The 12,012-nt window shown below is 36.3% G+C and overlaps 2 protein-coding genes across 2 annotated transcripts; both read right to left on the bottom strand.

Annotated features, from left to right (window-relative positions):
* Nucleotides 1-888: 888 nt before the first annotated feature.
* On the bottom strand, nt 889-7,764 carry LOC116016945 (pyruvate kinase isozyme A, chloroplastic-like). The gene is made up of 6 exons (XM_031257413.1): nt 6,978-7,764; nt 5,911-6,001; nt 5,604-5,797; nt 4,654-4,775; nt 3,826-4,304; nt 889-1,485 (listed from the first exon to the last, which is right to left on the bottom strand). The coding sequence occupies exons 1-6, from the start codon at nt 7,557-7,559 to the stop codon at nt 1,184-1,186; spliced, it is 1,770 nt and encodes a 589-aa protein (XP_031113273.1). The 5' UTR covers nt 7,560-7,764; the 3' UTR covers nt 889-1,183.
* Nucleotides 7,765-8,676: 912 nt separating this feature from the next.
* Nucleotides 8,677-11,763, bottom strand: LOC116015389 (guanine nucleotide-binding protein subunit gamma 2-like). The gene is made up of 4 exons (XM_031255437.1): nt 11,316-11,763; nt 9,311-9,363; nt 9,183-9,227; nt 8,677-9,090 (listed from the first exon to the last, which is right to left on the bottom strand). Exons 1-4 carry the CDS (start codon nt 11,427-11,429, stop codon nt 9,006-9,008), a joined length of 297 nt encoding a protein of 98 aa, XP_031111297.1. The 5' UTR covers nt 11,430-11,763; the 3' UTR covers nt 8,677-9,005.
* Nucleotides 11,764-12,012: the final 249 nt, after the last annotated feature.

The following is a 12,012-nucleotide window of genomic DNA, read 5'->3' as shown; positions in this document are numbered from 1 at the left end:
TAATAACAATAAACTTTATTTTTAAAAAAAAGTGGACCTACTTTGTCACTTTTGACAGCAATCATTATACTGTGTACTATTATCTACATTGCAAGCTGTGCAATGGACAGGACCAATGGTATACAATGAATGTTCATTTTTAGTGTACTACATGTTCATTTTTTTTATATAATAAACTCTCATTACATTAAAAAAAAAACATTTATTAATGTTCCCCTTTTAATATAAGTATAATTTGCCATTTGAAAGAGTAAGTCTGGATTTTGTTGGACTTGCAAGCCACTTGATTTTTTTTTTTTTAATTTTTTTTTTGTTATTAAAAAAAACGTGTCATATGATATTGAAATGGCTGCACTTTCAGGGATAAAAACAGCCTTATCCCAGATGAGATAATCTCATAGATTCCATCTGGTGGCAATCCTAGGGATTTACAACTGGGATTGCTGTTCACAACACCATATTTAGCTAATCTACTTATAAGATTATAGTACCTGGGAACTGGCAGCCACTCTGTTGTTTTATTAACCCCTACTTCCATTATTGCCCATTTTTTCTCTGCAAAATATCACCCATGAGACCATAATACTCCTCACAATCTCACAACATTTCAACCCCATAATCCACAAAAGACCAACAAACTTTCAACTCCAATAGATTTGGAAAGATGTACAGCAGTACAGCACTGTGACTAAAGCAGCAAATGTCATGTCCATTGAAAAAACAGGCTGTTGCCTTAATTGTCAACCATATTTTCAACCATAAAGTCATATTAATCTAGACTGGGCTCATGGACTTATCATGAACCTGATATTTTTTTTTTCAATGTATGGACTCAATTTTTTTGTCAAATTATATGAAAGGTAAGGTTTATGTCAAGGGTCAATCAAATTGAAAATTATGTGCTAGCTGACAACATTTAAGAGAGCTACTGTACTTTTGCACATTAGTCCAAATTGATGAATCTTTGAAGATATACAAGAAAGGTTAAGAGCTTTAAAATCCTCACTAGAATTTCTAAAGAAAAATATGAAATCCAGTCAAGGCGATAAATTACCACATTACTCATCTGGTACATATGGAACAACATATTAGTCTCTGCCGCTATGGAGTATTCACTGTCTGAAGAGCAGCAGACTGATGGGGGTTGTAAAACTAATAGTTTGTGCCAGAATTTGTTGTGTTCTTATGGAACATTCATAACCTGGATAGATTGCAACATGTCAGAGACAGCAACGACTAGGTCACCTGATTTGATCATGCCCCGAGCCTTTAGCAGGGAAAAGGTTTTGTTGAGGTTGCTTTCCATGTCATCAGAGAAACTTAAGCGGAAAGGGATTAGACCCCATTGCAGGTTCAGGCGTCTACGCACAGAGGTCGTGGTTGTAAATGCGAAAATGGGGCAATCAGGTCGGCAGCGTGATAGGAGAGAAGCCATGTGACCATCCTTGGTGTAGACAAAAAGAGCATCAACCCCCAAATTATTAGCTGCAAATTTAATTAGCCACATAAGATTAAAGGAGTCATGAAAGTGGAATAATAAGATATGATTTGCTTAAGAGATCATCCAACTGTATTTCCCCTCTCATGTCATTAACTGTTTCAATTCAAAAACAAAAACGGACCCAAAAAGCTGTTGAAGTCTTTTTAATTCTGGAAACTGACACCTTCATTCATTGGATGCTAAAGAAACCTTGTGGCCCACAAGTCAAACAAACAAATGGACCTTAGTGCAACATGCACAAGTGGTTCCTTTATACAGTGATTTCATCACTATCTGCCCAAATAATGTGAAGTTCTCTGTCCTACAGGGCCACATACTGTCCTACAGTTCATTTATGTTTTGATCTAACAACATTGAATAGAACCAATACCACCAAAAGCTATAAGCTAAGCGAAAGACTAGTTCTGTTAGAAAGGGTGTTCCTTCAATTGTAGTATTGGCAAAGATTCTAAATTACTATTTCTAACTTGAATTTAAGAAGATTCCATACTTAAAACTTTTCTGACAGAAAGAAAAACTAGTTGAGAACATTGAGAAATGAGATTACTTTTTGAAAAAATAAAAATAAAAATAATAAAAAGTTTTTTTAAAAAATAAAAATAAAATAAAAAAATAATAATAAAAGAAGAAAAGAGAGAGAGAGAGAAGCAACAGGATCAACTTCTGTTCAGTGATATAAAATATTAATTAACACTGAAGAGAAAAAAAAAAAAAAAAAAACCCTTGCGTTTTCAATGTCTAGTACACAGTATCAAAAGTTTCAAACTTTAAAGTTAGATATAAAAAAAATAAATAAATGAATACATAACCAAAAGTTATAATAAGCTTAATCCAAAAAAGGAAGATGCAAGGCCTATATTTGAAACAATCCTCCTTAAAAACAGGAAACATATTCCCAAATTTCATTCTTTATGCGCATGCCTCCACCTATCTCACATGAACACAATATAGACTTACTCAAGTTTTTTCCTACTTTACTTCCATATTCTGCAACCTAAACCTTGAATAGCTTTCTCTCATTACTACCACTACTGTACTCCCAACTCATCCAGGAAAGTGAACACCTTTATGAAGATGGCACAAAAGTTGCCTCAAAAAAGCCCTAAAACTTTTAGGTGGGACACTAGTAGGCTGCATATAGGTGTCCAGGTCATTGCCAGTAGTATCATAGTAAATATTTGAATCTAAAAGGAAAGGATAGTAACTGATTCAAAAATAAGGAGGTCAGGAAGCAGCTTCTATTGTATTTTTTTTTTTTTTAAAGGCATGGAAAGAAGAGCATGTTTCTTTCGAAAAGGAGTGAATTACACAGGTAATTGAAGAGTTGCCCATTTTACAGTGGTGAGAACTCCAAGTCTCCAAATATGGTCCAGATTGCATGATGTAAATTCTGGTGTGGTATTCCTAAAGGTCCACTTACTTTACATGTCTAAAACTTCATTTCATGGCAGAATCCTCCAAACATATAAAATGAATATAAGTATATAACAAAAAATTAAAGTGCAAGTGGTTCAGAGATGTTGACTAGCTGGGTCTAAAACTCCAAAATTCAAAAGTTATTTGTGATAGCGCCAACTCTCAACATCCTTATCTTTTTAAGGTAACCAACTCTATAAGAGAATATGGTGGTAATTACATGTTATGAACTGATGCTCATATGTCTATGTTACATGAGACAAAACACTGCATTGGCTTAGAATTATCGAGTGACTTGGATTCATAAACTTGTTACAAGTATACTTTGACTATGTACTTATCTTCTCTGAGAAATATATCAAAAACCATAGAATGAAAATATATGGGAATTACTGGGTATTAACATGCTCCAATTTCAGGTTGAATGCCTAATTCAACTTCATAGTAATTACTGAATAGAGAGTAAAAATGTGAATTAATTACGTTATGCAGAAGAGCTTGTTGAACCACAACTTACTCTGGTTTTTCAAATATTGATAAGTGTAAGAATTTATTGGGGAAGTAAAAAATTCAGATGACTCTAGTATCTTTTTGTCCATAATACACTTATTCTAAGTGAATGCAAAGACTTTTATCTTCATCTCAAAAAGGATAACTAGCATTCATTTTAGTATGGAAATGTTTTGAGGCATTTGGCAATTTCAAGATCATTTCAAAAAGTTTAATCCAGACTAATTTTTCAGGAGTATTTTCATGATTATTCTTGTTTGTTAAGAATAGATGCATGCTTCTTAGTAGAAGTTCCTACATGCAATGCACTTCATTAATCTAATTTTAGACATACACACAATACATATAATAAATGTATTAAAGAAATATTCTTAAAACTTTTAAAATAGATTTCTTACCCATCTTGGCAGCAGAATTGCAAATTTCTTCTGATATGCTATCTCCAAATGAAGAAGCAATAGATGGCAATTCCATAGCTTCATGTTGCTTCTGTTCTCTCCACTGCTTCTCAATTCTCAAACTAACAGTTCTTAACACAGTCAACGCCTTATCAGGGTACTGCCCCATGGCCGACTCTCCTGATAGCATCAAAGCATCTGCCCTTTGCCTTACTGCTTCAGAAACATCAGCCACTTCAGCTCTAGTAGGAATAGGATATTCGATCATAGACTCAAGTAACTGCGAAGCAACTATAACAGGTTTATTCAGCTGTCTGCAAAGCTGAACAATTTTTTCCTGCTCCGATGGAACCTGTTCCAATGGGATCTGAGCACCAAGATCTCCTCTTGCCACCATAGCTCCATCTGACACTTGAATAATTTCTTCCAAGTTCTTTAATGAGTCAATGCTCTCTATCTTTGCAATTACCGCAATATCACTGCAACCAAAATCAATATATAAACTCTCAAATTCTCCAGCATCTAGTAGATAGGAAGAGCTTCAATTGTTTGGTTAATCTACAAGGCTCCCACATTGTGCACATTTTAAAGAAGATCCACACCCTATTACTCCAAGGTCTGTGGGGCTTATGGGGAAGGAGGAAGAATGCCACAGTAGTTTTTAAGAGAAGTTTACAAGTTTTGAACCCATGGCTTACAAGGTCAAGGGTGAGCATTTGGCTTCTAGCCTTCTACACAAAGTCCAACTTTAAAGAAAGTAACTTCACATTAAGAATCAAAGTATATATTTCTCTTATGACTAAGAAAAAAAGGAAATCACATACTGACCTATCACGAGCTCGTGCTTTGATGTAACTTTTAAGATGGTTAATGACTTCAGCAGACTTGACAAATGATACTGCAATAAATTCTACACCTTCTGTAATCCCAAAGTCGATGTCTAGCCAATCCTGAAGGAAAAGAATGTTTGAGCTGGAGATTACATACTAAAAAGATTTGCTCTTTTAGATTTTAATAATGTACTTAAGAACAAAGGGCATTGCTAATAGATTTACACATGTACATCCAAACCAAGAGCCACTCTTAAAGTTGATGCTTTCTGTTACTTTTGCGTTTGATAACTAAAGAATATTCTTTTCTATCTTCTACTGAAGCATTTAAGTTTCTAAACTATAAATGGAATTCTCAAGCATTTACTTGTACAGTAGTTGTACAAGTAATGAAGTAAAACTTACCATCCTTTAATGATGAAAGTAAAAGGCTAACAAAATCCTTTGAAAAAGCACATGGAAAGCTTGAACTAAACTATTTTCTACTATTTTCTACTTAAGCTATAAATAGAGCAAAAGGACCTAATAATGAAAAATGTTGCAAAATAAAGTACTTAAACTAACAATTAATGTTATCAGTATCTTAACATATGAGCTCCAACGAGTTGTATCATCAAATAGAATCCATCAATATTACAAGCACATTTATATTATTTTGTTTATTGCAAATCTGCAAACTCCACATGTAAAATACATTGGGTTGCAATCCTACTATACTGAAAACATTAGATTCCATCTATAGAAAGCAATCTATTCATAAAAAAGAGTAGTTCGACAGTTAATTATAGCAAGGAAGCATATGGACATCTCTGCATTCAAGCAAGAAAGAGCACTGCTCAAGTTAGTTGTTTTTATACAGGGTATTTATACAGAGCAACAGATTTTAGTAAAAATGAATAAATTAAAACACATTATGCTCATTATGTTGAAAGAGAAACAAGCACCAACCTTCGAGGAAACAGTAGGAAGCATAGCATTTCGCTCTCTTACTAATTTCCCATCACGCCAAAATGTCAAATTAGCCCGCGGCAATAAGAGCCCAGGATCTGTGCAGAGACACTTAACATCTGGACCAATTTTCTCAATTACCTCAAACCTCACCATTCCACCATCTACTAGTAGATCATCCCCCACTTTCACATCTGTAACAGCAAATTATAAAACAGTTAACTTCCTATATACTTTATTAGATGACTCTAACAACCACTGAAAGCAATAGGCATATATTTTGCTTGAATCCAGAAATTTCATAAACCTTCAGCAAAGCCATCATAGTTAACGTTAATGGTCCGCTCAGGTTGACTTGATTCAAATGCTCGAACACTGAAGGTCCAAATTTCCCCATCCTGAAGAAAGAATACGATGTGAATGTATACATAACTCTTCACTGCAGCACATAATACAACATTAAATGCCGATTCACAGTTTACTAGCTCCAACTAAACTCTATAGAGAAATCCTAAGGCACACATGCAATGCTCTTTCTTATCCTACTCATAAACAACTAGTATTAGAAAGAAAATGGGCATTACTACTTGGATTACTATAGTGTTGTCCAGCAAGCTCTCTGAAATTTTCCCTCAAATTAAAAAGAAGCCAAAAAGAAATATCACAAGTGAAAACCAATTTTTGCCGAATCTTGTATCAAAGTCCCACAACCATGAGTCCAAAGCAGAATTATTTATTCCTCATCAATTCCACTTTTAACATTCAAATAGCAGGTCAAGTAAATATTGAATCATCTATTGTATTACTCAGAAAGTGTCAATCTTTAGCAAATTTCTCATGTATTTACAAAATAGAATTGCATAATTGCTAAAAGAGAAACAAACTCAAGCATTGGCACCTCACTTTCATCAACTAGAATGATTCTGCACTTCAAAGACAGGGTTTTATAATCCAACCAAACTCATGACACATTGACACTATTACTCAAGAAGCTAACTTTTGTTTCTTAGAACTACAAAAGCCAAGAAGAATGAAAAAGGGAATGACTATTTGAGGATGAGATGCTTTTCAAAACTTTTTCTTATACTTAATTAGTGGATTCTTATGCCTAGTTTGGTCTTCCAATTTTTTAATCATCATCATCATCATTATTATTTCAAGAGGCTCAATGCTCATGAGACTCGTGTAACCTCCAATATTTTATTTATTTACTACATACTATAAGCAGCAATAGAACTATTTATCCTTCACAAAGACACTACAATCAGAAGTCATATTAGTTAATTAAGTGGTAAATAATAGCCAAATCAAATTGTTCATCATTAAATACTCATAAAAGAGAAAACTATTACGGACTAGTACAATTTATGATACCTCAGCTTTGGCAGAAGAAGCGCCTCCAAGATCACCCATGTGGATCTCGCTGCCCTCAGTGTCCATCATAATGGCGACTGCAAACCCCTTCTCCTCGTTCAACCGCCGCACCCGCTCGATGACCATCTTGTGCCACTCCCGCGTGCCGTGGCACATGTTGATTCGAGCCACATTCATCCCGGCGACGGCCAGCGCCTCCAGCTGCTCAAATCCGCACGTGGCGGGACCAATGGTGCACACGAGCTTGGTCCTCCTGGTGCTCCGGAAGCCATTCTCCTTGAGCTCGGCCTCCGTGACCGCGTCCACCTCAATCGCGGCCGCGAGCGCGTCGCCGAAGCCGTGCTCCCTTGTGGCGGCCGGCGCGACCCCGGCGCCGGCGCCGTTGTGCGAGACCAGCACCGAGGAAGACGAATCGAGATCCGAAGTCGAAGCCCTAGCGATGGAGCCCCGTCCGGAGATCTTCGCCGGCAAGCGTAAAGCGGCGGCGGCGGCGGAGGAGAACGAGAGCGAGGGCTTGGAAACCGGTAAAGTGGCGGCCGAACGCGAGGAGGAGGAAACGAAGAAATTGAGAGATTGCGACATGTTTCTCCGGCTAGCTAACAGCGATTGAGAGTTGAGTACAGAAATTGGAGGGAGAAGAGAGTGAGATAACACGGAATCAAAAAAGAGAAGAAATGGCGGAGATAGCGAGGGGAGTGAGCTCCAAAGTAGTTGATGATGAGTGATGACGAAACAGAGCAGAGACAACGAGGATGCCAATTTGGTGTCTGGGAACTGGGAAGTAACTCTACATGCTCCACATTACGGAGTACGACTACTTTTTTTTTAGGTTACCACCAAGATTTAACATTTTAACTGCTTAGAGCATCTACATAAGTTCACATTTTTTAAGCTGTAATAATTTAATATTAATATTAATAGTATCTAATATTATTTTCATGTTATCTGGTAAACTTAAAATATCAAAGACAATCTTAAACTTTTAAATTAACTAAGAGGAATGTGATAATCATATTATATTAACCAAACATCTCTAAGTAATGTCAGCTTATGTGTCAATAGTGCATTCTAGTATGTTAGAAAAATTCAAAATTTTTAGAATTTTCTAGTACTATGTTTTTATTGTACTTTTGTGTTAAGATTGTGATAACTATTTTTAGATTACTTGAACTAAACATCTGCAAATAATAATATCAATATATGTGTCAATAGTACATTGTGGTACATTTAAAAAATCCTAAAATTTTAAATATTTAGGAGTTTATAGTACTATGTTTTTATTATACTTTGTATTAAGGTTGGGGTATCTACTTAAAAAATACTCTATTTCGTCATTTCATGAATCTACTTCGACCTCTATTTCGTCATTTCATGAATCTCGAAGAGTCTGTAATGGGGTACAAACCTCCACCTTATCGCTAGAAACAAAACTAAACATTGATTAGTTAACTTTTTGAACTACCCGGTGAACTCATTTTATTTTTTTGATCCTAACTCTAAGAGCCTCATCTCCATATTGTCTATAGCAGGATTTAAACTCCCACCCAGCCAATCACTAAGCACACTTCAATTCTTTCTTTTAACACCTAATTCAATCAATTCTTACTCAAGTTTAATATGCTTCCTTGGATCATTTAATGAACATTTAATGTTAGCACAAGAATCTTATCAAAAAAATAATGTTAGCACAAGAATATTCTGTCAAAATGCATTTATAATGTTAAACACTTAAACTATAGAAAAAGAGATTATGAGAATGGGATAGTTCAAAGCCTTTAAGCAAAAGCAAATATTCTGACAACCTTGTACTGTACCATAAAATGAAGTCCAACCTAGTTCAACTTAGTTGAACATAAGCAAAGCAACAAATCTCTTTGCCCTACAATTTGAAAACCAAAAAAAATAAAGTTCCTGCACCATTTCCTTTCACAGTTGAATGTTAGACAGTACGCCACAAGGTAGCAGCTTCGATCAACAATTGACTCTCGAATCGGTGACGAAATGTCTGGATGAATAAGTCGAGAAGAATCAGAGTATCCAGCATCCACAACTAGATTCGTCTTGTGGTCCTTCGAACCACAGATCCCAAGAAGGATTTATCGGGCCATTAGTTCTGGCAGGAAGAAATAGCAACTCGCTTTAGTAAACAATTCTATAGAAGTAAGCCAAACTTACAACACGTTTAGCAAATCCAGGAAGGCTTACTGTGGGAGAAGTGGATCTGGTTTTGTTCCCACGGTATGCAACATTCTGGTGTCCACACAAAACAATCCAGTTAGACAATTGATATCACTCGTTACGTGCACCGAAACACATAAATATTGTTTTCTTACTCTTTGCAAGCAGCCGAGGCCTTTTCCATTTTGTCCAGCTGTTCCATTTCCTCCTGGAGCACCAGAAGAAAGCTAATTAATTTCTTACGAAAACAAGAGATGCAAGTGTTGGGCGGAGGGCGGTGACGGGCCAAGTCCAACACCCTGCCTCTCGAAAATGTGCCAGTATATAAAGAAATAAAGTTGCGTCTTTGCTGTGAGCTATAGCTTTTGGCGTAGTGGTAAGCGCTTGATCCTAACAGCAAGTGTAGGATAAAGCTAGGGCATTTCGATGGTAATATTTGGTAATGATGGCATCATCTAAAATACAAAAGGGGAAAGAATAAAGCCATATCAGTTCCACTTTTCAGCTTCAAAATGAAGGTTCCCCAACACACAAGCTTGGAGCAATTGGTAAGCAGGTTGCTAATTCAATTACAAGGTCGAAGGATAAACTCTTGTATGTGTATCATGTTAAAGAGCTCTGGGTATGGCCTTACTCCAGAGTACCACTCAAACTTTGCAAGCGTGACTCAGGCCAAATCCTAGCGGGAGCAGGCTATTGGCCTTCTTGGTTTGAGTCGGTCAGCTATGGACAACCTAGGTTGGTTTACCGCCTTGTGGTCATTTGCCGGCTAGGGTCACAATACGAGGTTTACCCAATGCACACCCTCAGGTAATGGCTACGGGTTTCTCTCATCACTCAAAAAAAAGAAGAAGCACAACATACATATTATCTCATGCATGGAAAACTTATACTCTCGGACCAGAGAATCTAACCATGACGATGAACATGTAAGAACTCCAAAATACAGCCAAGACTGGTAATACAGTAGTACCAATTTTCATTAGACTTCCATTGGATGATGGTAGTTTTAATCATAATGACCTTGGGTAACTAGCTAGTTGATACTTGATAGAAAGAAGATTAAGATTAATTACTTTAGCATACATACACAAACTCATGGCCAACAAAGCACGGTTCTTAAACGGCAAAAAAAAGAAGTCAAGATACGTAACTTTCATCACATATAAACTAGCTAGCACCAAAGATCAGGAGCATATACTTTCAAACAATTAACACATAAAATCATCTACAGTTCAAGAACACACCAATTCCAAACAGAAAAGATTTATAAAACAACTAATCTAATTTGCTACAAAAAGTTTCCTTTTATTGGCTTTGCATTTAATTGTATTGATGTTCTTTCCCTTCTCTTTTTACATGTTCTACATGGATTTCCCTCAGTGGTCCTCTTTCTCCTTTTTTCCCGGGCACTAAGGGCAATACTTACAGAGCTTGATTTGTATCAGTCTGGTTCATGTTTCATTTGTCTTTCAATAGAGCGGAAAAATGTTGAAAGACTCCCATGAACACCACTTGAGTATAATGTACGAACCCCTCGCCTTAATCTCACACACATTGGTTTCTAGATCTCTTGTCCAATGTCCACTATACTATACCATACTCCTAACCTATCTATAGGTATAATTTGCTAACACAAATTTCTAAACCTTGGTCTAGGAAACTCCGAAACTCTAACTTCTAAATTTCAGTTTACTTTGCTGCCCAAAGATAGTGAACAATTATGCCTACTATGCCTATTTGCATGAGATTACCATTTTAAGTAGTAAGTACTACTACCCCATTCTTTCATGAAGCCATCCACTCATTCTTTATCAAGAATCCATCACAAAATTGCTGTTAAAAGCTTCAAGTTTCCACCTTTAACTCAAATTCAGCAGGGGCAATCTTATGTAATTAACCACTATGGAATTCAAATGAATGCTGGGAAAAATGTCTTCATTTCTTTCTTTTTAAAGAATTAGCAATAAATCGCACCCAAAAAGCTATTTTCTTTTCTTTTTCTAACAACTTTTCATATGCCCTCAACACTGCACCAAAAATAGCAAAGCCCCATTTCAAGAACAATTCATTTCTCTCTACACAACAACACAAATCACCCTCAAATCCAAATTTCTTTATGAATAAAACCATAAAAATAATTGAACAGAAAAGACTGACCTCAAGTAAACGAGCTTCTTGCTCTAGCCTCTTCAGTTCTGCAGAAATCCTATGCTTCCCTCCAGTATCCGCCGTCGATCGGGTCGGCCGTTCTAAGCCGTTGGATGATTCCATCTCAGAGATCAAAGCCCTATGGAATCAAGAACCATTAACTACTAGCCGCTAGATTACCAAACACCAGTAAAAAGGCGTCATTTTTAATTGAAGCCCAGAAGCATTTTTTTTTTTTCAAATTTTTTTCAAAAAATTTTCCCCAATGCTATCTCATTGCTGAGCCTGAACTGCATACACCTTCTGACCCTGCAGTCTGCAGATGCTTTCCCAGAGAAACTATAGAGGGGAGAAAGGGGTTTTACTTTTCGTTTTTATTTTTGACTGGGAAAAAGAAAAATGTTTGATTTAGTCTATTGAAGAAAACGGGTGTTTTCAACTTTGTTCTCATAGGTTTATCTGTAGTGTTTCTCGTCTCGTGGCTCAAGCGGGAGTGAATGTCGCTCTCATTTCTTAAAACAACAAGCTTTATATTGGCTGGATTGTCGACGAGGGCTTGGTTTAGTTGAGTTAAGCAGAGAAAAACATCATAAGACTAAGAAAAATTAGGAATTGTATGTTTTTTTTTTCTTTATTATTCTACATTTCATAACAAAGTAAGAGATGATACAATGAGATCTTGGGATACCTTGGTGGAGTTGTTGGT

The sequence above is a fragment of the Ipomoea triloba genome, chromosome 4, assembly GCF_003576645.1.
Source record: "Ipomoea triloba cultivar NCNSP0323 chromosome 4, ASM357664v1".
Taxonomy (NCBI): Eukaryota; Viridiplantae; Streptophyta; class Magnoliopsida; order Solanales; family Convolvulaceae; genus Ipomoea; species Ipomoea triloba.
The sequence above is the reverse complement of the archived record's forward strand: the minus strand, read 5'-3'. Positions and strand labels throughout refer to the sequence as shown.

What these genes read in the sequence shown, in the direction of transcription:
- LOC116016945 (XM_031257413.1), bottom strand. Translation starts at nt 7,559, where the DNA reads ATGTCGCAATCTCTCAATTTCTTCGTTTCCTCCTCCTCGCGTTCGGCC. An exon ending in CTATGATGGCTTTGCTGAAG is followed by an intron (nt 5,798 to 5,910) that starts GTTTATGAAATT and finishes TTGCTGTTACAG; the next exon opens with ATGTGAAAGTGGGGGATGAT. An exon ending in AAAGCACGAGCTCGTGATAG is followed by an intron (nt 4,305 to 4,653) that starts GTCAGTATGTGA and finishes TTTTGGTTGCAG; the next exon opens with TGATATTGCGGTAATTGCAA.
- LOC116015389 (XM_031255437.1), bottom strand. Translation starts at nt 11,429, where the DNA reads ATGGAATCATCCAACGGCTTAGAACGGCCGACCCGATCGACGGCGGAT. An exon ending in AAGAAGCTCGTTTACTTGAG is followed by an intron (nt 9,364 to 11,315) that starts GTCAGTCTTTTC and finishes CTGGTGCTCCAG; the next exon opens with GAGGAAATGGAACAGCTGGA. An exon ending in CCAGATCCACTTCTCCCACA is followed by an intron (nt 9,091 to 9,182) that starts GTAAGCCTTCCT and finishes TCTTCCTGCCAG; the next exon opens with AACTAATGGCCCGATAAATC.